Here is a 23,655-nt window from a genome sequence, read left to right as displayed (position 1 = left end):
CTTGTGCTTTACAGTTAGTTGGCCCTTCCTTTCGTCGCCAGCGTGACAACAGCAACATCTTGGCATCGATATACATACATATATATATATATATATATACAAAGGGCCAACTGGTGGTGTGTGGTAGTAGTTGTGGACGCTGGTGTGTGCAGTCCGTGATTATCCTTTCAATTAGTGTTGGCACGACACTGCTCGTTTGCCAGTCACATGCGTGCACTGACCGTTTCAAAAGGCCTCATTTTGTCGGTTACATTGTATAACTGCCTCCACCAAGTGTGGAATCGACGCATGAAGAAACGAAGCGAGCGGCCCATGGTGGACAACATCGACTCGATCTCCGAGTTCGAATCCGAGTTTCACCATGCGTTTCTCAAAAGCCGGCTCGACCACGACGACTACGTGTACAAACCCTCACTCCTGCGGTGTGTAAACTTCAAGACACTTGATCCATCACACAAGTGATTGTAAATATGTGGACAAGGGACCAAACACATACCTTTATATGTGACAGGGACTTGGACGAATTCTGCGACGTCGACAGCATGCACGTGCCGAAAGGGCCGTTGATTGTGTTTGGCGAGCCTGGCAGCGGCAAGAGCGCATTTCTCGTACGTGTTGTGTGATAGTGCGCCCGTTTCCCCTAAACTGCTGTCCCCCCCTTCCCCCCTTCCTCGTGACTGTTGTCGCCTTCTCCATAACAAGGCTGGTCCGCACCATGACATTCGTGTCTCTGCACGTTGTAGGCCAACTGGATCAATCGACGCAAGAAAAAGTTTCAAAACTGGAACAACGGGTTCCCAGAGTTCATCTTTTACCACGCTGTGGGATGTACGAGGCAAGGCGCGTTCGTGTCCAAGTTGCTCGAGCGCATCCTCACGGAAATGAACGAGTACTTTGAGCTGACAAAAGAAGTGCCGACTTTTGAAGAGCGCCTGAGCTGGCAGTTCCCCCGGTACCTCGAAGCCGCATCTCGCAAAGGCCGCACCATTCTCATTGTCGACGGCGTGCATCGTCTCCGCACCAGCGACGGCGACAGCATCCTCAAGTGGCTACCTCTGTGTACGACAACATATTAATACTATATCGTCCTTCCTGTGGGTGCCACCAACTCAATTCCCCCCCCCCGACGATGTATTTCATTCGGATAGCTTTTCCCCCCAATGTTCGGTTGGTCTTGGCGGCTACGAGCGTGGCTGCCACGTCACGAACAGATGCCGTCGATGTCGACATGTCCACCATGGAACGCATCAAGGTATAACGTATGCATACCATCGGTTGTTTAACAGGAGACATGAGAAAAAGTACATTTGTTTGGATTTTGAAATAGATGACTCTTTTCGTTCTCTTGATTACTGTTAAATGGCCTTTTGATTGAATACTGTATTAGGATGTGATTTTGTGCATTAAAATATATACCTACTCAAATATATATATATTCGAATATATAAATATATATACTCAAATATATATATGTGTAGGTGGAAGCCGTGCGTCGCAATTGGACCACGCTGCACATCAATCCGTTCACGGATGACGAAAAGCAGATGGTCGTGCACAAGTTTCTATCGCGGCAAACTGGTCGACCGACTTTGCAGTTGTTTGAACTCCAGCAAAAGGTAATATTTGTCGTATATAAGCTATAAAAATAATATATATATATATATCGATCGATCACAAGGTACTAGTATATGACGTCGGCATGGGTGGGGTTAGGCGTTGGCAAGTGTCAGTCGCACCACGAATCCCATGTTTTTGAAATCCATGCTGGAGGCGCTCGAATGGGTGGCCACGCGCGGCTACAACATGTATGACCACGTCACACGTGTGCGATATCGTCCTTTCATCAAAAAAATTTGGATTTGTGTGATGGTGATTCACCAAATCCCCCTCGATCGATTGTTGTACTGAACTTTTGTATGTGAACATTGACTAATACACTGTAGAATCGATTGTCTGCCGCTGCTCATTCAATTGACCAATGTCGAATAATCGAATGGACAATATAACATCACTTGTGGTTTGAAATTTTCACAACGATATATTGTTCATTTCACCCAAATTTGGACTTGTGGGTCATTTCGCCAAATAGGATTCGAGTCCATTTGATCCGAATTAAGCTTGTGCAAACTATGCCAATACACAATTTAGTATATATATATGGTTTTGCTCAATACGGAGGGACTGGGCCGAATGAAACGTATGGATTGGCAGAAATTCGCCACAACGTGATTTGATTAGCTTAGGCAGGGTTCTTTGATCCATTCTTTTAAGACATTCGATTCTGCTGAGGGCTCCAGTTTCGAATCGAGTTGACAATATAAATCTATATATAAAAACTAGCCACGTGGTGCTCAAAGAGTGGCTGGGCGCGTCGACCATGTCAGAGCTATTTGAAGTGATCTTGCGCAGCATGGAAGCTGGACATGTACCCAGTCAAATAGCCACGTCGGACGCCATGCTGTTCTTGCAGGAACATTCGCTCGATGCTACCTTTGCGTGGGTGGTACGTCTACTACTACTAACTATCCGAAGGAATAAAATATTAATATATACGATGTAGCCACAGTCATCGAAACAGCGCCAGTCGTTTGATAGCCAACAAGGCGCAGCGGCGTTCACGTCGGCTCGAGTCAAGCAGCAATCCCTCTCCAGTGGCCAGCCGAGCCCCACGCGTCACATGTCTGAGGCGTCTATCGCGTCAACATTAGAAAGCACTCGTCGTCCCAGCACTACCCTTGTAGACGACGACGCCTACGACTCGGTACACTTTGTTCGATGCCACCCTTTTTTTTCCGGAATTTCTCTTTCATATATATTATATTTTGTCAGCAATATTTAAATGTATCGTCTCATCAAACATAATATATATATATATATTATACACATTTGATGATATCCATCAACATGACGTAGGACGACGGCATGGGGTCGCCTCGGTATCACGACGAAACGAATGCCGATGTGAGCCTTGTATTTCGCGAATTATTTGAAGGGGAATCAACCAATACCAATGGCGGGGGGTCGTTTGGGGGAAGTGGTGGCGACGCCGAGGACGCCCCCCGTCAAGTGCGCACGTCCGTCTTGACCGCGACGGAAGGCCCCGAGAAGCCGAGCGAGCGAGGGGAAGGCGGAGGGGGTGGCATCGTCGACGATGGCAGCGGCTGCAGCAGTGGAAGTGATGACGACAACCATGCCCATCACCACTCCGCCCCCGCCGCCCCCGCAGCAGCTGCCCAGCTGCCGCCCCCTCGAAAATCCGCGCCCTTCCTCCGCCACTTGGAGCGAGTCAAGACACATCGGAACATTGTGTTCCCGGTGTACGTCACGGGGGGGCAGCCAGTCGAAGGCCTCGGGGGGCTATTGGGGAAGGCGCTGTGTTTGTTGTACGTCGCCCGGCATGGCCTCCTGCTGCACGAACTGCGAACGCTGGTACGGCATAGCTACGATAGATCGAACCACCACTAGATATTTACCGCACTCATCCATGGTTGTATATGTATACATACATACTAGCATGTATATTCATTGACCAAGTTAATTTAACATATACTCATTGTGTATGTAGAATCCGTCCGGGAATATATATATATATATATACTACGTTGTATCCCACAATAGAATCCGTCGGTATTTATATATATAAACTGATCTACTTGTCAAGTTCGCATATACTACGTTGTATCCAGAAATAGAAATATACATGAGTATATATATATATGTGTATATGTATTGTCCTTTCACTCAAAATTTGGACTTTTGTGCTGGTTCGCCAAATCCATCGATCAATTCTTTGTACTGAAGTTTGTATGTAAAAACGTGTCCGGTGGTGTTTGGAATAGCACTAACTTAATGCACACACTAATTCGACGTTGGTGATGGTTTCCTGCAACCTGATTGGCTAAATACTTCTGCCGATTCTTGTGTATACATTGGATTGTGTCGATTCATTCTCCATGTCGCTCCAGTTTAGAATAAACACAACAATATAATGTTGTATATGTATGTATGTATATATATAAGGGTGCGTCTGGTAACCGGAAATATTACAATATTCAGGCCCAAAACGCCATTTTGGGGCCGAATTCAACAAATTTGATCAAAATTGAAACATGTCTTGCTTGAAGATGATTTAACCCAAATCCAATAATTCCACGTGGGATTTACTTGTTGATAGTGAAGAGGCCCAAAACGCCACCTTATAAAACGGACCTTTTACCTCCATTTTGAAGATGGCATTTTGGTTAATCCCATTTTGCGAGAAAATGGAATATCAATTTTGAAATGTTACCACACGCACCCTAAACTGACGGATTCTAATATGGGATACAACGTAGTATATGCGAAATTTGCAAACTTGACAAGTAGGTTTCAAGGAATATACGTGTAGCTATGAACTACTCTACTACATTGATGTGGATGATTACATGTTCCACATATGGATTTGCCTTGACCAAACAAAAAAATATATATGCCTTTGTTGACATGTATTGTGTGTTCTACTCAAACTTTCCGCCGGCGATTGGTTGAAGCAACCGCCGAACAATCGCCGGAACTTCGAAATTTCATATAAAACTCAGTTGACGAGGTATCTTTGAGACTGCAATAATGCATCAATCAATCTTTGAGCCAATCATATTGCAACCTTCATTCTGTGTAGCCAATCATACTCCTTTTCTCGATTAGTTAACGATTTCATCAATCCCCAAAATGGGCAAATTTGACTGAAAAGCACAATACTAATGTGAATACATGATGTATGCGATATAATAGATGCAGGCTATGACTGCTCATGAAGCCAACATTGCACCGCTGGACGCCCCCGAAGTGCAAGTGCCAGCAGACGACGATGACGGCACGAATTTAGCCGCGATTTTGAACGATTACAAGCCAGCACGGCCCAAAGTGCCGACGCTGCCAGAGGCGACGTGGACGACGATGCTGTCGGCCCTCAAAGCGCTCGGATGTTTGTTTTTGCAAGATATTGTGCTGCTGCCGTTGTGCTACGACACCCTCAGAGACCTCGTACTTGCTTTTTTTTACGTATACAATCACACTTTACTGGTTAATTATCGTAGATTTGGTGGCGGTACATTGGATCGACCAAGATGGAGGAGTGTTACCACCATTGGCTCGTTCGGTTCTTTGTGGGCCACCCGCCAACGTTCCGACGTGTGGAGGTACATATGTATACAAGGCACACTGTTTCATGGTTGTGAACGGGGAATTGACTCATGACTGGGAATGATGGTCACGAAACAATATGTATAGAATGATGGTCACGAAATGATATGTATAGAATGATGGTCATTCAGGACATGATATATCCGATCAAAGAATGATGGTCACGAAATGATACATGAGGACTAAGAATGGATGGCCAGGAATTGCCGTGGCACTTGGCGAGCTGCAAACGCTGGCATGCTCTAAAAGACGTGCTGGTGAACTTGCCCATGTTTCAGTTGTTCTTTACGGCGAATTACAAGACGGAGTTGTTTTGCTACTGGAAGACGCTCACGGAGGGGTAGATCCACTCACTCAATCTTGTCTGTGGCGCTTGCCACGTCATATACGATTGTTTATATAGCGAATTCGTGAGTGGCAGTGCGACGCCCCCGCCACTCAACCAGCCCCCAGACGAACTGGATGTGACCAACACCCCCGCGATCACCACGTTCGACCTCGTGCGCGAATACAACAAGAGCATTGAGGACTGGTACCATTCGACTCGTCCTACAACTAAGCAGTTACTGCCCCTCTTGCAATCGGTACTACCTACATACCTACCCCCCCCCTAGCCAAGAACTGTGCTTTTCTATAGTCATTTCATATACCATGTCGAGGAAAGTTATTCGAGTGGTGACTTCTTTTGTGTCTATGCGTTGTGTAGATGACCAAGTTTGTGTTCGAGTACTCCGTGTTTAGCCAGTCCGAGCTCCCAGTGTTCAACCACCCCCACTTTGACGCCAAGCACCTGCACGCCGACGGGTTTCATTTTATCCACCAAGTACAGTACATCGACCTCGACTTTCTATCCATCTACGGCTCGCCTACTAACTAGTCTGTATTAAACAACAATCAAGTAGTTGCCTCATGTCGTAGCCCAGCAGTCGTTCGATTTGGCCGTGCACTGGCTGTACCAACGCTGGGTATGGGTACAGGTACATCATTATATAGCTATTTCACACTAAAATAACGTTTGCCTTTAACGTAATGTGACTAGTTTCCGTGGCTGGCCCTGGGGTACGACATAGACGACGGCGACTCGAAACACATGACCGGTCTTGTCGTGTCCATCTCGCCTGAAAACACCAAGGACGACGACGTGGGGCTAGTAGACACTTACTCAGACAGCCACTCAGTGACTTCCCCCGCCAACAACAACACGACGATGCCCGTCACATCCTCTGCCACGACCAACACTACTCTACCATCGTCGTCGTCGTCGCAAAATATGTCTGCCGCCACCAACGCCTCCACGTTATTATCCCCTTCTCAATCCACACCCAACCTTCCAAAGCAGCGCAAGGTATGTATTATACATACACCCTACGTTTGTACCTCTTGTTTCTGCGTCGGCGTACTAGAAAGGCTTGAATACATATATCACTCTTATCCCACTGATTCATGGCATATATATTATTCGGTAGACCCAAGCCGCCCTGCTGAGCCCGTATAAACTCAAAGGGCACGCGAATGCCAGCTTGCCAACCATTGCCACGGCCAATGCCCCCAACACCCTGGTACAACCCACCCCCGTTCCCCACGCATAGACATGGAACATCTCATGACTTGATTTTTTTTAATCTGTTGCACGTAACGGGGTCCTTTTAAATATAGAAAAAATATATTTATTTTTTAGAAAGTATATATATATATATATGGTGGTATATTTTTATTGTTTCACGTGTATGAAAAATAATGAAACAACCACCTGTCCAATCATAGTAAACAACACATCCCCCTCGAATACAAAAAACAATGGGGATTTTGGGTAGGATATCATTGGGCTCAACTCCCCCGCGCACACGTTGATGCGGCGAAAGACGCAATACATTGGGTTCAAGAACGCGCCGACATCGTCGTTTCCCTCCCAACTCAAACACACCAGTGACGCCATATTGGACGACCCAATGCTCCACTCGGGCATCGGCAAGTTGTTGGCCCAGCGCACCGCCGGCACCTCTGTGTCCGTTCGCGATACAATGAACGACAGCGTGTGCTCGGAAGGGTTTGGGTTGCCGGTACGTACACTCGTGCTTCGGATGTTGCACTCTACATTGTCGCATACTGTATGTAGTGTTGGTTTTCATCCTTCATATTGAGTTCATGGATGATTTGTAACAACGTTCTTATTGTGAATTCGCTTTAAACTTGCAAACTTCGTGTGGTATGTCGAATCACTGTTGAATCATGCTGGAGTCGTTCTGATTGGTTGAAAATACTACTTGACCCAATCAAATTCACTCAAAATTGGATTGGCCACTAGTGTCGTCGTCGATTCGTAATTCGACAGGGTCTGGACATTTGTATCGTATTGGGATGATTCACCATGCCCAGTGAATACCATCCTTTTGATTCTTTCAAAAAGGTTTAAACATGCCATTCCCGTATATATATGCATTGATTTCAAGTCGTGTGCACCAACCAGTATATGGTTGGTTAGGGTGAACTGCTCTCTTCCTGTGGTCAACTTTACAACAACTGTCTGCAATCTCGTCATATTGTAGGCACATTTGCAAGAATACGCAAAGACCGAAGCGGACGTGAAAAGGTCGTGCAACCAGCAGATCCTGTTCAAGCTGCAGCAAGCGCACAACTTTCTCAAACGCGATGCTAACACCAAGTGCAATCGCCTCGATAAACTGAGGCAAAAGATCCGCGAACGAAGAGCCAAGCAGACGTCGTCGCTGCAGTACATTCAAGAAGCCGAAGACGCCCTGCATGAAATGACCAAGCGCATGGACCAAGTCGACGCCACGGTATGGCGACTATATCCAACGATATCGAATAGATGGATTTGTATTCTCGATATATGCGATATATATAATACTTCGAAGTACATATATATATATATTATGCCTGAAGTATGGGCACACAATCTCGGGACCTAACCAAATGAAATATTCCCCCTGTGTGTCATTTTCCCTCGAAATATATATATATATATACTAGTATATAATATATATATTCATGTATTATGTGGTGGTGGGGAGCTGCTTGGGTTCTGCAACACTGAAATCCCTCATGGAAGTACGGAAGTAGCTTTATTTAGTCATATTCGTAATATTTTTATGGTTTGTTGATTTAGTCACACTAGTACTGTATCTGTTGTTATATTAATTTTATTATCGTTTGTTGGTTTAGTAAAATTTGTAATATTAATATTTGTAATTTTTTATGGACGGTATAGCTCAAAGTGGTGGCCAAGCAGGAGAAGACCTACATCAAACTTCTCGGGGCGTGCGAAGATTACTCGGCATCTGACAAACACCACTTGGCGCAGGTGAGAAAGGAGCTCAAGGTGCTGTCGCTCAAACTTCGGGTAAGCTTTCGTAGTAATAGTAATAGTAATAATAACGTTATACTAGTATTACTATTATTATTATTATTATTAGTATTAGTAGTAATAGTAGCCAACTCCCCCAACAGTCCCACCCCCGCAGCCGCCCCCCCTAGGCATTGTCAGGGGGGCAATCTATATCTACAACTCTGGGTTTTCCTCTGGACAATATGCGCACATTTATTTACGTGTTAGTACTGATCTAAACACACTTCTGTATACCTGTAGGACTTGCAAAAACAAAACCAAGCGCTGGCGTTTGAACAGCAACACTTGGCGACGGTCGAGTTCCCCCAGCTGGCGGCGGCGTGCGAAGACAACAAGCGGCTCCACGACGCCGTTTTGGACCGGTTGAACAGCACCAAGGTGCGCATGGCGCAGGACGTGGCCAACATCGAGGCGCTGTACGTTGTGAGAAAGGGCATCATCGACAAAGTCAAGTCCACCGCATTTGATCTCAACACGAACGAGCCCATCGAGCTCGAAAAGATCATGCACGTACAAGCGACAGCCGAAACCAACGTAAGCTGGAGCTCTAGGACCCTACATCCCATGTGGATTTGCATATGTATGTGTGCGACTTTCCGTGTAGTTGTACTTTTAGCCGATATATACATTGTATACTATTGTAGTAGCATGTGCAATTTCGACCAAATGCGGACTTGTGAAGGCATAGGTTGCTTTGTCCAAATAGCATTCGATCTCATTTAACAGCTGTAAACGATATGATACGACAAACATGCGACAGGGGGTTGACTTTGTGTGATTGAAAACAACTGTGATATGTTTCGTCTCTTGTACGATCGATCCATTGTCGCGTAGGCGGTCAACAAGAGCCAAGTGGCCAAAGCTGCGTTGGAGCAGTGTCAGTCCATGTGTCGACGCATTGTGCACGCCACGGGCTTGACCAATATGGCGGCGATCCACGAGAAGTTTCACAACCGCGACGCGTTGAATCGGTCGTTAGACGAGCAAGCGGCGCTTTACGAGGCCCGGCTCAAGCAGATCAAGCTCAGCCACAGTGAGCTCGAGGTGCAAATGAACAGCCTCGAGACCACGCCCAAGGACTCGACCGACCCGCGGCAGCTGGAGGACCTCGCGCGGGACGCCGAGGCCGCGCTGAGCCGGACGCAACGCGCGTACGCGACGCAGCTCCATGCGCTCAACGAGGTGGTGGTGGGGGTGTCCAACATCGCCCGACTCGCGGGCATCACCGACGTCCGCAAACCCAAGCACGCGTTGATTCCTGCCGCGGACCTATGGCCTCCGTACCAAGACAAGGTACATACGCGTAGGGTTGTGTTTCGAGCGGAATGATTGTCAGGAGGGGTCATTCGTCGTAGATGACTACTTCGTTTGTACAGAGGAGAACATTTGATTTGGCGAATGGGAAAAATGAATGGGCTAACAGTTGGGAACATTGGCTGGGCATGCCATAGGAAAGTCGCGCGGTGGCGCTCGCGCACTTTGAAATGCTGTCGGCGACCGCCATGGCAGAGTTGATTCGAGTGTGCGAAGAACGCATGGTGGCGATCATAGACAATGTAAGAACCCAATCAAATACCTGTTGATAGAGTTTTCGTGCACTATATCCCATCTTTTTGTTATCTGTTCCAATTTCTACTTCCCAGTAGAAATCGAATGAATTTGACAAATATATTTGAGAATATCCTAGCCAATCAAAGTGTGCTAACGAGAAATTTCAACCTATCATCGATTGGTATAGTTGGGCCGATTAGTTTGGCCGATTCAAATGTTCATCTTCACCTGATCAATATTGTCCTTTTACCCAAAATTTGAACTTTTGTGCTGATTCACCAAACCTATCCATCGATTCTTTGTACTGATTTTTGTATGTGAAAATTGTCAAACGTTACACTAATTGAAGTCACACACTAATTTGATGTGTTGATATGGACGATTAGTGGTTTTGATTGGCTACTTGATTCAAGTTCTGGGTTTTGATTGGTTGATAGATTGTCTGCCGATTTGGTGATTCTGCTCATTTGATTGAGCACCCCACTCCAATTTCGAATCGACGTGGCAATAAATACCATAGAAGGTATTCCAAATCTGACTCACATCGATTCTCGAATCCGCTCTCTCAAGTCCAAACTTTAGCGAAAACGACAGAATTTCCGTCTTGCTACTATGGATTCGTGAAAAAGTTGCACTGACGATTGTACCTCTTACTATAGAATGAACACGGTCGTGGTGACCCCGACGCGTTGTACGCGTTGCCGGTACGTACATACGCTAGCAACGCGAGTGTCATTTTGGCAGAACGTTGGAACAAACTCGTGGGTATAATTGGCTTGTAGTGTCGTCGGGAGTCGTCCGCAGGGCTGTCGTCGGCTACGTCGTCGCCTCGGGGAGGGGGCACGGCCAAGCGACGGACGAAGCGGGACACCAAGCGCCGATCTAACGACTCGACGACGTCGTCTCCTCGTTTGGACAAAGACGTAAGGAGGAGGACAAAGGGGATGTCCAACCACTAGAAAGAAAATTAATATTACAAAGGTTCTCACGGGGCTTGGATGGCGTAGCTGGCCGACACTGCGACAGCGTTGACGGCAATGCAAGACGACAAGAACAACATGCTGTTTTCACTCCCGTCGACCCCTAGCTCGATGATGCAGGCTCCCCTCGGACAAGGGAGCCTGGCTCGTGACTGCGGGGGGGATCTGGGGGGCTCGTCGTCGATGCTCCTGGATGATCCGGCCGAGCCCGCCGTGGCCACGCGGGACATTATCAAGTCGGCGAGCAAGCAGAAACTAGCGATCAAACGTAAGGAGCTGCTGGGGCGCGCCAACACGGGGATGATGTCCCAGCTGCCAGCCAGCAGTTCCAACTTGGCAGTGCACCACGATACTAACACTATGGACGGCGGCATCAATTCATGTTAACCTCGACGTGGTAACAATATGATTACATATATTAATACTACTAGGTAGTATTTACTACGTTTAGAACGTCGTGATTTTCATGTGTTCGACAGTACTAGGAAATCCCAAGCACTGTCGGAGTAGTAGTACGTAATTTAATTACTTAATTATTTAATTAAGTGTTTTATTACTCGGAGTATGTGATAGTCAAATGCAGTGTAAATCAAAACTGCACATTCCGGTCTGGATGCCACAAATGATACTACGTAGTACAGTATTCCGTCAGAAAACTACCTGACATTTTTTTCTTTTTTCTCGAAGCGAGGAAAATAAGGAAAGTACACCTTTTTTCGGTTAATTTCAGGACTTCACCATACTTTTTCGCGAAATGAACAAGCAAATCGTGGCGGTTCCACTTCGTTCGTTGTATATTCGTTATATTTCGCCTGCAACCAATAAGGTTGTAGTATATTTCAAGCGAAGTTCCTTATATTTCACTGTGTACTACGTAGTATGTGCTCAATTCAGCGAGAAGGTCAATATATTTCGGGGTGCAATCGATATATTTCAATAAAAAATAGAAAGGAATCACTTCAACCCAAGATCTCGCGGGGTTTCGCTCATTCTTCAAAACAACTGTCGATGGAACAAGCCCTTCCCGCAGCGTTTGCCACACCAGTACGTTCCAATACATACCCTATGTACCTAGTTGACGTGTCCTAGCCACGCTGCCGACCCCATCGAGAATCTTTGGTCCACAATGAAGAGCCACAGCAAGACGTTGCTGCGCGAGCGCCTTGCTGCGTGTATGGGACCTCGTCCTGACGGACAAACTCGTGACGAGTTTCGTATGAGCACATCGCCGACGAAGTCATTGCAGGTATGGATCGTCGATGAAAATGTAACTTATGCATTTGCAGATGTAGACGTGAATCGCCTGCACCGTTGCTCGTTGCGGCTCGAATACTTACTTCTACGGCCGCGGAAAACATGGAAGACATGGAAGTTGGAGCCTGATTGACCAAAAATTGCATTTTACGTCGAAAGTCAGATTGAATTACATTTTTATTGAAATATATCGATTGCACCTCGAAATATATTGAGCACTCGCTGAATTGAGCACTCGCTGAATTGAGCACATATACAGTGAAATATAAGGAACGTCGCTTGAAATATACTGCAACCTTCTTGGTTGCAGGCGAAATATATCGAATATACAACGAAGTGGAACCGCCACGAATTGCTTGTTTATTTCGCGAAAAAGTATGGTGAGGTCCTGAAATTAACCGAAAAAAGGTGTAGTGGTTGGTACAAGGACTTAATATTTCCCTAAGTATAAAATAAGCTGCCCATAGATAAAGTATCTCTTCCAGTTGGGCAAACGCACTAACGTTACAGTGGATTGTAGGCCCTCGTGCCAGAAAAGGTTGCGTTGAACACCAAATTGTACATTCGTTCGATTTTGGTATACTCATTGTTAAACGCTAGTTCTTCGCTGCCAAAATGACCACCGCCAAAGTTTGTATTCTGTCCATCTGGAGATGCTGCTGTCCCATATATGGTATTTCCCAGGATCGTCCAACAATGTCCGAAATTTGTTACGATCGTCCAAGTCGGGTATTTGGGAAATATTATAATTCCAATTCATGTAACTTGCTTTGATTGGCTAAAAGCACTGGAGTAAAATGACTTTGTTACTCCTTTGCAAGTCCGACTGCTGTTTGATGTTATTAATCATGATTTACGCCGTTAAACACTCGATGATGTCCGCGTTTCTCTCCGGCAAGTCAACCGCGCCCAAGCTCTCGCCCGAGCAGTAAACAAGCCGAATTTGCAACGCGAATTCCAAGTCACCCTTAGGGAAAATAGGGTCCCTTAAGACCCTATTTAGAGCATCCCCATATTCCAACTCTATACTACTATTAATAGTAACTCAAAACTTCGATTGGGGGTGGAAAATAGCTCAGTGGTAGAGCATCCGTTTCTTAACCCGTCGGTTATTTCCGCAAGAACTTATCCGACCCTCCCTGGGGAATCCGGATAACAAGGCCTGCGTACGAAGACAAGGACCGAACTTCGAAGAAGATCGGTCGAAGCACGAGGTATGAAGCGTTGAGGGAATTAAAACCGAAGATTACACACCGCCCTGGTCAGCAGGCGCGTTACAATTGGCGAAGGGGTTCGATAACATGTGGTTCTAGTGTCGGCCCTCGCGGAGGAATGTCTTAAAAAATGATATTGTGTATTCAACACTAAATTGGACTGTGGAGGCGAATCGAATAGCCTAAACAAAGAGATTATGAATGTATTAAGCCAATCACATCACTCCATTCCAGAGATTTTACCAGTCTCGTGCCCTGTCGCTTCGGATTGGGTAAAATCAGTCGGGGAAAACATGGAAAATACGCTTTGAAGTTTCGACTGCGAAGTCCAAAGTTCAGTGAAAAGCACAATAATCCAAACTCAATTAATCAATTAACCAGGGGCGGTGTGTAATCTTCGGTTTTAATTGGCTCAACGCTTCATACCTCGTGCTTCGACCAATCTTCTTCGAAGTTCGGTCCTTGTCTTCGTACGCAGGCCTTGTTATCCGGATTCCCCTGGGAGGGTCGGATAAATTCTTGCTCAAATAACCGACGGGTTAAGAAACCGATGCTCTACCGTGTAGCGTATATAGGTTTAGACAGCCATATAGATTTGGACTCCTCTGTAAAATGATATAATCCACTGTAAAATTATATAATTGGATTATTACACTTGATTATTGTATGCATTTGGTAATTTAAACTATCCATATCCGGATACTTGCCCCGCCACTGTTCACACCGCCCCTGGTCGAGCAGGCGCGTTACAATTGGCGAAGCGGTTCCACAACATGTGGTTCTACGTAGTATCGACACTCTCGAAGGAACAACTTAACAGTAAACAAATACTAGTAATAATCCAAATTCACTGTCAATGTAATCAAAACTTCGGTTGCACCCGTTACTTCATGCTACTGTACGGATAATTTGGGGATTATCCGGGAGGTTTTGTCCCCAAATTAGCGGGATGTCCCCAAATTTTCTTCAGGTATCGTTATTGGGACGTCTGAGCGAAATGGGACAAAAACACCCGGACACAAAAACACCCGGATACAAAACACCCGGATACAAAAGCACCCGGATACATCCGGATGTTTTTGTCCCCATTGTCCCAATAACTGGAATAATTCCCACATTAAAACAGTTCCACTGTTGTTTTGGCCCGAAATACTGTTTCAATGAGGGATTTCTTTTTTATTACTATATCCGGATACACCTTTTCGCCAGTAGCCCTGTAACCTGAGACTCCGTCCTACCCCCGGTGAGTACATACGAGGCTAAATCTCCAGGGTTAAGTAAGAGGTGAGGTGGTCTGAGCATACAAAGCTCCTTATGCATCTCATTGAAACAGTATTTCGGGTCAAAACAACAGTGGAACTGTTTTAATGAGGGAATTGTACCAACAGCTGAAACATCCCTCTAACAAAACCGCCCGGATAAGCCCCAAATTATCCGTACTATAACATGAAGTAACGGTGCAACCGTGATGCCCTACCCTTACAGTAGTAGCGGATCGTTGTCAAATACTACTTGTACTTCAAGTAGGGAAATATATTAATAACGTTAGTACTCGGAGTAAGTACTACCTACCATTACGGATTCCATAGTATTTCTCCCAGTTCGACCGTCGAGCCAACCGTGTATTCTCTTGGCCAGTTAGACTTGAACTACTCGTGGGCGTATCAGACACCGACAGCGCCGGCGCTTGGATCGTCTCGAGCCCCCATTGGTCGAGCTCATTGACACCTCGACTGGTTTGTCATCGTTTTTGGTGAGTGCCAGCGAAACAACGGGCTCGTAAATGGATTCGACTTCCGGCAACGCCGCGGCCTTCTGGACGAGGTCGTTGGGGGCGTTGTCGATGTATGAACATGGACAGCAGTGTCGATCCATGTCGTGGTCATGTCCGCAGCCGTCGATTTAAGTTGGTTGGCCAGGAGTGACTTAACCGACGCCTGGAACTTGGTGGTGTGCTCCTTCTACGAATCAACCAGCGACTCGATGGTTTCAGAGCGAGACGCCCCGGCTCGAGTCGGCGGCGGCGGGGCCTCGTCACAGTGAAATTTGACCACGACTTTCGACTGCTTGGCGACTTCCAAGCTGCGATGCACATGGACCGAGATCTTAGCCGTGACAGCGGTGGCGGCTGCATAATGGGACTGCGCCATGATGTTGATGGGTCAATGGAAATTGCAAAATCAGACCAATGAACATCGAGCTTTGGTGTATGTACTAACTGTAAACGTGACTTGTCTGTCGCTGCATCAGGTCGTTGTGTGTACTGTAAGTCGTACCGGAGGCTGCGAGAAATGATCAACTTTACAATCCTCAAACGATATGGCAGGACATCACCATATAACACGCTAGAATCAAATCGTGTTCAGCCTGAGGAAGGAAGCAGCGGTGCACTATATTTAATTGCCATTTTGAAGGATTGGCAACTTCCTCAATCGATTGCGCTGAGTTGCTGGACAGCAGACAAAATGGTTGCATAACTATTAAAAATATGACATTTAACTGTAAATGTTAGAAAATTATAACATAACATATCAATATATGTATAAATTATAGCTCAAGATGACAATAATTGCTTGTCATCTTTACGCTATATTTGTAATTTATGCCAAAATGTAGTCTTTGATGTGCAGCTTCGTGGCTCCAAGATCGCCGATCAACGCAGAACATGGTAGCGTGTTCAACAGCATCGATACTGCGTAATGAAGTGTCATGGACGGTGTTACGATCTTTATTGCAGGATATAATCACGCCCAAAGTAAGCTATATTTCAGTCTTTTGGCATGTTTGAGGTCACTTCACGCATGCTAAATAAGTGCAATCGCCGCACACACTACATCTTGTTGTGTAGCCCGCAACCATGTCTTCAGTTTTCATAACGTTATCAAATGTATCACGCTCAGACGTACCGTCAACGACAAAGTCATGGACTTTCTGGTTAGTTAACATTGTCATAAATTATGACAAACATTAGACCTCTTGACCAATGACTGAATTGATGTTAACTTATGTTAACTTGACGCTCTATTTCGATGTTATCTTTTTAAATTATGACATACTTCGTACTCCTGCGTACCGGTTGTGAAGTACTACGTACTTCGAAGTAGTACTATTTTATATTAAAAACTAGTGAACGTGACCCGGCTTCGCACGGGTGGGGGTGCGTGTGATGTGATTTAGTGCTGGTTGGGGTTTGACGTGGGATAATCTAGCTTTCACCTGGCGGCCAAAATTTGAAGTCCATACTACGTATACGATTTGAACAGCGGAGTCGAATACAAAGTCGCCTTGCATTAAAAATCGACTCCTTCGTCTAACTGTTAGACATCCTCGCTTACGTCGCCGAGGACGGCTACGTTTGTCATTTCCCGATGCCTCCTGGTAATATCGTATCAATATGTGTTATATTATCGATTTTCTTCAAATTTCCCAATTTTGCATGGTTCGTTCAATCGAGCACAAATCGAGCCGAGACATTGATTGGTCATTATCCACTTCGGCCTTTCCAGTAGAAACTCGAAAAATGGATTGTAGCTAATCAGCGACAAGTAATTGAGGATTGACCAATGGGAGAGATTGGTTCTCGATTCGCTCGGCGAGATTCGATTGAACGGGGTCCGGAAATTCATACCGAATCTCCAATACTATCCTTAAAATATATTGCTTAATGGATGGCAAATTATTCGGAGACCACTCTAACGTAAAATGCCAAATGCATTTTTTTCCCATCCGAGCGGGTTACAGCGTAGGTAGTATCGTATTATAATGCTAACTAACGTAGAAATGCCAATTGTTGCATTACTGTACTGTAAAGTTACACCTTTTTTTTTCGGAGATTGGCCATGCAGTAAGTACTTCCTGATTGAGGCATGATTTTTGCATCCTGAAGTGTCGCCCAAAATTGTAGGCAATTTTCAGGGCAATCCACCAACTATCAACATGCAATGTATTTCGCACAATTGAGCTGTATACAGCTCACTCATGATATAACGCTGTTATGCTATACCTCTATAAAGGGGTGTGCGAATTCTTGACGTACTACGTAGTAATATTTTAACCTTCGTATGGCTACGAATATACATATTCAGAGGGTCCTTCTGTGATTGGCGTATTTCCAATTTAGGGATCAGTGATTGGCTTAGTTTTATTCGTCATTAATTATTGGCGCGTTTTTCACAAATTCGGCATTTACAACGTTTTTATCTGTCGACGTGTCGTCGTTTCGACGTAAATATGACTTGCATATATATTTCCACAATATCGTACTCCTACAGTATATGTTTGTATATATGGTCGCTACTTCTTTTGTCGTTTTTGCATCCGAACCTGTGCCATCTTGTTGTCCATAAAGCGTTTTTGCTTCGGCGGTTTGGGTTCGCCCGTCGCGGTGGTGGCGCGGCCGCCCGTAAAACCCCCTGGTCGGCCTCCCCCCGACTTGGCCGTCATCCCCCCACCAGATTTGCCACCTTGGAATTTGTTGAACGGTTTTCCACCTTTCTGGGGCTTCTTGTTCGCAAACTTATTGGGTGCACGAGCCTCTTGGGCCTCTTGCGCCTTGGGTGCAGCAGTAGGTGTAGCCTTGCCCTTGCTAGCCGGTTTGGTGGCCACAACCGGCGGTGCCACCGCCTCTTCCTCGTTTTCGTCGTCGGCTTCTTCTTCGCTGCTGCTGCCTTGAGCCTCTTCTTCGACTTCGGAATCGGCGCTCAGGTCTTCGTCCACATTGGCTTGTACATTGTCGGAGGCCTGTTGGTTGGCCGCCTGGAGCTTTCGCTTAGCTCGTTTGGACAGTCCATCGTCTTCAATGTTGTCGTCCGTGTCACGATGGGTCAATGCATTCGCGTACTTTTTAAACTTGGCAACAAAGAACCCGTCCATGTTGTGCACGTGGGGGTAAAATCGGCGCGTGAGCCCAACGCTCGGGTGGAAGCGCTGCTGCTGGTACCGTGTGAATCCGGGCTTGCCGTGCTCCAAGCCGGCGTCCACGAGCTTAACCGCTCGCTTGCGGAGGGCATAATCAACGACGGCTTCGTTTTCTTCGACCATGACCGAGCAAGTCGAGTAGACAACAACGCCGCCACTAGCGCTCTTGGCATCGACGGCATCGATTGCCGCCAAGAGAAGCTCCTTTTGCAGATGCGCTAGCCGGTGTACGTCCTTCTCTGTCTTTTGGGTCTTGATGGACGGATCGCGGGCGATCACCCCCATGCCCGTGCATGGCGCATCGAGCAAGACTCGGTCAAACCCGGTAAAGACCGCAGGCAGTTTGCGGCCGTCATAGTTGGCCACGGCGCAGTTTTTCACGCCCAACCGATGCAAGTTGGCTACGGTAGCCTTGAGCCGTTGCTTTTTCAAGTCGTTGGCCACCAGCGACCCCGAGTTTCGCATGAGCTGCGCCACGTACGTCGTCTTACCGCCTGGCGCGGCGCACATGTCGAGGATACGCTCGTTGGGTTCGGGGGCCAGCGACAAGACCGGGCCAAACGAACTCGCCGACTGGAGCATGTAGTGGCCGGCGAGGTACTCAGGGGTGGCGCCGATGGGCACGGGGGAGTCGTAGATCTTGAGCCCGACCTTGGACCATTTGGCGAGCGGGTCCAGATTAACTCCGCGTTGGATAAGCGCTTGTGCCAAGTCGCGGCGGCGGGTCTTGAGGGTGTTGGCTCGGATCACAAGCGGCCGAGGTTGTTCGTTGGCTTCGATAAACTCGAGGCACTCGGCGGGCGAAAACATTTGCAGAAACAGCACCATGAGCTCGCGGTTGTAGCCAAAGTACGACGCCATGTCGGTCGTGAGCTGGTCAATGTACTCGCTGCGGCTGCGGTGCTGCTCGCGGCGCTCCTTGAACTGCGCCAGCACTTCGATGATGTCCTTCACGCGCTGGTACACGTCGCCCGCGTCTTCGCCGTCGTCCACGTCGTCCAATGCAAACGTCGATTGGTTCTTCAAGTTGAGCTGGAGTTCCGTCTCGGCGTCCGCGTCGTCGCGCCGCGCCTTGGCCGCCGACTTCTTGGCCTTCTTTTCAAACGCGGTCTCGTCCTCCTCGTCGTCGTCATTATCGTCGTCGTCGTCATTGCCTTCGGAATCGGAACCGGCGTTCTACACGCACATGTCGTGAGTTGTTGAGAAGGATGGAGAGGGATAGTGTAGACGAACCGTTTTGGGTTTGAGCCACTTGCGGTTGGCATCCGAGAAGCCGGCAGACGGTTCAGCGTCGTCGTCGTCGTCGACATCATCGTCAAAGTTGTCGTCTTGCAACTCGTCGTCGCTGTCGTCGAACGCAGCGGCGGCGGCATCGTCGTCGTCGTCTTCATCGTCCTCCTCGCCTTCCGACGACTCGGAGGGCAGAGCACGCTTCTGCGGCGCCGCTTTTTTGGTCTGCTTGGCAGCGACTTTCTCGTACTTGTTCCTAATATCCATACAGTGACTATCCATTCTCGATCCCCATACATCAAGACGACACGACGTACGTGCGCGGGGGTGCCATGCTCTCGAATGAGTCAAATGTGAAAACTGTTCACCGTTGACACGATCTTGTGATTGGTGCGGGCCTCTCGGGCAATTATTGGCTGTTAACGTACCCTTGATTGAAGCCAGACCTTGATACAAGAACGTCAAATTCCGGATACGAGGGCCAGTTAGCCGGTGTTACATGCTACCTCCATCCGAAAAAGAATGTCCAACGTCGTGAATTTACAGTTACACAGGAATTTTTTAAAAATATCCTAATCAAACTATGGAACCAGGAGAGCGAGCGTAATAAAATAGTACTATTGAGAAACCATGCAATTTTAGTCAAAATCTTGGCTGAAAACTCAAATCTGCGCTTCATAACCAGAGCAAGTATAGTGTCGCATGCACGTTGACTGGACTTCAACAAAATCCGGGTAATGCCAGCAAAATCGGATAACGGACAACAAATCCAACTCGGCGGGAAAATTTGGTGCTCAAACCACGTCATGAAGGCTGGAACCAAGATGAAGAACTTTACCGATACCCAGCGACAGCCAACACCTCCTTAAGGTCAGTTTGCCAAATGGCAAGCTTCCATACGGCATAGTGAAGCGCATAGCTTCTCTCTTAAACTGTGATTCAAGAACATTTGATCGCATTTGGTCTCGTGCTTCGGTTGATTGCTCCGGAGTGCAAAAGATCTGTGCCGATGTCTCTTCGAGGAAGAAGAAGAATTCTGGCCGGAAGCTCAAATATAAGAGCCTCGCTGAACAGCTGCGAAACGTACCAAAAGCAAGACGTACTACACTCAATTCCATCTCGAAAGCAATGGGAGTACCTGCGTCCACGTTGTATGACTACTACAAGCGGAGTGTCTTCGCCAAGTACTCTAGATATGTGAAGCCCTTGCTGACCCCCGCGAACCAAGCCGCACGATTGAAGTGGGCTCTTGACTTCGTCCACAAGGACAATGGTGAGCTTCGCTTGGACGACGTCATGGACTATGTTCATGTAGATGAAAAGTGGTTTTTCATGACCTGGGTGAATAGGTCGTACTTCCTTGCCCCAGGCGAGAAGTCACCACACTTCTCCTGCAAGTCGAAAATTTCATCCCGAAGGTGATGTTCTTGTCTGTCGTGGCCCGCCCGCGATGGGATCCTACAAGACAGTGCTGGTTCGATGACAAGATCGGGACCTAGCAACCAAGTCTGAGCCCGCGAAGCGCACGAGTCGGAACCGTCCAGCAGGCCATCCTGTGATGAAGCCTGTCACCGTGACACGGGTTGTGTACCGGTGCATACTCGTCAACAACGTCATCCCTGCTATTCGTGCCAAGTGGCCCTCTGCGCCAACAACCGTGAAGATCCTGCAGAACAATGCGAAGCCACACGTACTGGTTACCGACCCCGTGGTTGAAGCTGCGTGCCGCCAAGACGGCTGGTCAATGTCTCTCGTCTGTCAACCGCCCAACTCTCCCGACCTGAATGTTTTGGACGTTGAATTCTTCCGAGCAATGCAGTCCCTGCAAGCAGAGCATCGTTGAAAGACGGTTGAAGACATTGTCGCTGCTACCTTGAAGGCGTGGGACTTGGTTGAGCCGAGCACTGGGCCGTAACTTCTCTACGCTGCAGTCCTGCTATCTGGAGATCATTCGTGTTTGTGGCAACAACAACTACAAGATACCGCACATGCACAAGTCCAAGCTGATGGCTCAAGGGAAGTTGCCCAACGTGCTGTTGTGTGACCGTGACGTTTGGGCCGATGGATATGCCAAGCTGGGCAGCGTTGACTTCAACAGTCTGATGCGTACTCTACAGGCTGCGGTTAGTGCGAGCCTGGAAATGATGGAGTTGTGCAATGTCATGGAAGCGCTCGGTGTCAAGGAAACGATGAAGACGGCCTCACTTTGGATGGGATGGAGATCCTGCAGCTTTAGAGTTAAGTTTCGGTTTATATATCTTGCTTTTTGTGTGGATTTGGTACCAGTAACAAATAGGACATTATTTTTCGGATTTGAATAAACTTCAAGTTGGACATTCTTTTTCGGATGGAGGTAGGAGGAGACGTTTTACTATTAAATGCCTCAGTTCTTTCAGTTAAACCCACGAAAAGCTTACGTGTTTTATTGTGCTTTTCACTGCTATTCACACCACAAACCTCGGTGTTTGTTAGGGGAAGTTCAAAGTAGTTTGCAGAAATAGCATGAGCCAATCAAAATTGATTTACCTCGTTGTTGACCCCAGTGTATTAGATAATCCGTACGGATCACGTTTCGTTACAGAATATAATTATAGGGAGGTCATTTATGCAACTCCCTCGTTTTTGCACATTTGAAAAGTGCAAATCGAAGTTATATCTGCTATTCTCGGGACCAAAATTGCACAATTCACTGGTTCATCAGTACGCCTGCTCAACCAAACAGAGCGTGAATCGATTCATCGTCAGAATGACAAACCCAACTCCGAGCGATGTGATTCCACGATTGATTGTGGGAGAGGTCGTGTTGGTCACTGTGAGCAAACTCACAACATTTCATGGCGTTGCGAGTTGCATCTTTGAATCACTGGATGCCACCGGGACGACCCCACCCCGCCCAAGACTGCCGCCGACTCTCCCACTTGCACTAAAACCACTTACGATGGCTCCACCAATGTCAACCCACCAAGAAGACCAACATTCGTCCGATTACAACTTATCGGACAATGATACGGTGCTCACGGAGCTCATCGAATCTCAAGGCTCACTCGACGAACGAACTGTGCCGCAATCGGGTGGTTCTGGGAGTTGCATCAGTTTGGATTCGGTCGAAGGTCGTGAATTCGTGGCCAGCGTTGATGACGAAGATGGCACTGCAATTGGCAGTGATGCTCATAGTGCAGCCCACAACGCGAGCGCCATCAAGATCGAAGAGCAAGCTTCGGGTTGACGCAAAGCAAAGCAATCACCCGATACGGATATTGCAAAGAAGAAAAAGAAATCGCAATATTGAGTTTGAGACGTTTTTAACACTTCATTGAAAATATAATATATCCATGTTATCGTATATCAACCTTTTATGACACGAACCCCTTGCACGGAAGTAGTATACTGTCTCCTGTAAATGCATGTTGGACCACGACAATGTCCGCTCTCTAACACCGCCCCACATCAAACGAGCCTCACTATACAGAGTACTCGGATGGCGATTCCATCCAATACATGGACTAAATGGCATCAACGTTCGACAGAACATTCACTGTACGACAATAGAGAAAATCATGGCAGGTCCCACTCCAATGTGACAACACCTGTATGCCTACCCTTCAACACGAACGATAATCACAATGTAGTACGACAACGCACCATACTGCACGCAGATTGGCAACGTCCTTAACATGGACGGTTAAGACCACGGAACACGTTCACAGAAGCTCAACACCACAAGACAAACGTAAATCACGACAGCACACAACGCCCCTACGCGATAATATTCCACCGAGGTCACCAGCGCCCCATGACCTCCATGACAAAGCATAGCACAATGTCCCTGCTCATATACCATTCCCTTGGACAAGGCACATCACGTATGTCACGATCCAAATACACCATACGTAGTGGCAAAACACTACACGTACAGCCGACAATCACTGCCAACATACTAAGGCAGCTCCCTTCCTAGCCC

General features: G+C 47.1%; 5 protein-coding genes across 6 annotated transcripts; 3 read left to right on the top strand and 2 right to left on the bottom strand.

Moving 5' to 3' along the window:
• The first annotated feature begins 264 nt into the window (after nucleotides 1-264).
• On the top strand, nucleotides 265-11,581 carry H257_08123. 2 transcript variants are annotated; one of them, XM_009833910.1, is made up of 27 exons: nucleotides 265-422; nucleotides 512-608; nucleotides 744-1,059; nucleotides 1,149-1,252; nucleotides 1,479-1,616; nucleotides 1,714-1,805; nucleotides 2,341-2,503; nucleotides 2,561-2,761; nucleotides 2,914-3,429; nucleotides 4,771-5,022; nucleotides 5,076-5,177; nucleotides 5,382-5,521; nucleotides 5,603-5,765; nucleotides 5,888-6,004; nucleotides 6,084-6,158; nucleotides 6,221-6,526; nucleotides 6,648-6,740; nucleotides 6,996-7,241; nucleotides 7,728-7,979; nucleotides 8,411-8,542; nucleotides 8,789-9,082; nucleotides 9,383-9,841; nucleotides 10,000-10,104; nucleotides 10,759-10,803; nucleotides 10,882-11,022; nucleotides 11,107-11,476; nucleotides 11,559-11,581. In XM_009833910.1, exons 1-26 carry the CDS (start codon nucleotides 289-291, stop codon nucleotides 11,464-11,466), a joined length of 5,043 nt encoding a protein of 1,680 aa, XP_009832212.1. In that variant the 5' UTR covers nucleotides 265-288; the 3' UTR covers nucleotides 11,467-11,476; nucleotides 11,559-11,581. The 2 variants fall into 2 exon arrangements, with proteins under 2 accessions (XP_009832212.1, XP_009832213.1); XM_009833911.1 differs by having other exon boundaries at nucleotides 5,585-5,765.
• Nucleotides 11,582-15,185: 3,604 nt separating this feature from the next.
• H257_08122 (hypothetical protein) lies at nucleotides 15,186-15,789 on the bottom strand (the record flags this gene model as incomplete). Its single annotated transcript, XM_009833909.1, has 2 exons — nucleotides 15,521-15,789; nucleotides 15,186-15,362 (listed from the first exon to the last, which is right to left on the bottom strand). The coding sequence occupies exons 1-2, from the start codon at nucleotides 15,695-15,697 to the stop codon at nucleotides 15,186-15,188; spliced, it is 354 nt and encodes a 117-aa protein (XP_009832211.1). The 5' UTR covers nucleotides 15,698-15,789.
• Nucleotides 15,790-17,747: 1,958 nt separating this feature from the next.
• On the bottom strand, nucleotides 17,748-20,059 carry H257_08121 (ribosomal RNA small subunit methyltransferase B). Its single transcript, XM_009833908.1, has 3 exons — nucleotides 20,012-20,059; nucleotides 19,698-19,950; nucleotides 17,748-19,640 (listed from the first exon to the last, which is right to left on the bottom strand). Exons 1-3 carry the CDS (start codon nucleotides 20,026-20,028, stop codon nucleotides 17,841-17,843), a joined length of 2,070 nt encoding a protein of 689 aa, XP_009832210.1. The 5' UTR covers nucleotides 20,029-20,059; the 3' UTR covers nucleotides 17,748-17,840.
• A 763-nt stretch (nucleotides 20,060-20,822) lies between these two features.
• Nucleotides 20,823-21,537, top strand: H257_08120 (hypothetical protein; the record flags this gene model as incomplete). The annotated part of the gene is made up of 3 exons (XM_009833907.1): nucleotides 20,823-21,005; nucleotides 21,064-21,112; nucleotides 21,182-21,537. The coding sequence occupies 3 exons, from the start codon at nucleotides 20,823-20,825 to the stop codon at nucleotides 21,535-21,537; spliced, it is 588 nt and encodes a 195-aa protein (XP_009832209.1).
• Nucleotides 21,538-21,682: 145 nt separating this feature from the next.
• H257_08119 (hypothetical protein) lies at nucleotides 21,683-22,920 on the top strand (the record flags this gene model as incomplete). Its single annotated transcript, XM_009833906.1, has 2 exons — nucleotides 21,683-21,931; nucleotides 22,396-22,920. The coding sequence occupies 2 exons, from the start codon at nucleotides 21,683-21,685 to the stop codon at nucleotides 22,918-22,920; spliced, it is 774 nt and encodes a 257-aa protein (XP_009832208.1).
• Nucleotides 22,921-23,655: the final 735 nt, after the last annotated feature.

Source organism: Aphanomyces astaci, assembly GCF_000520075.1.
Source record: "Aphanomyces astaci strain APO3 unplaced genomic scaffold supercont1.17, whole genome shotgun sequence".
Taxonomy (NCBI): Eukaryota; Oomycota; class Saprolegniomycetes; order Saprolegniales; family Verrucalvaceae; genus Aphanomyces; species Aphanomyces astaci.
Note: the sequence above shows the minus strand (reverse complement) of the source record. Positions and strands in the feature narration are given on the sequence as shown.

Coding starts and splice junctions, on each gene's coding strand:
- H257_08123 (XM_009833911.1), top strand. CDS start 289: ATGAAGAAACGAAGCGAGCGGCCCATGGTGGACAACATCGACTCGATC. Junction 6,159..6,220: donor AACGCTGGGTATGGGTACAG/GTACATCATTAT, acceptor TAATGTGACTAG/TTTCCGTGGCTGGCCCTGGG. Junction 6,741..6,995: donor CCAATGCCCCCAACACCCTG/GTACAACCCACC, acceptor GATTTTGGGTAG/GATATCATTGGGCTCAACTC.
- H257_08121 (XM_009833908.1), bottom strand. Junction 19,641..19,697: donor AGTGGCTCAAACCCAAAACG/GTTCGTCTACAC, acceptor ATGTGCGTGTAG/AACGCCGGTTCCGATTCCGA.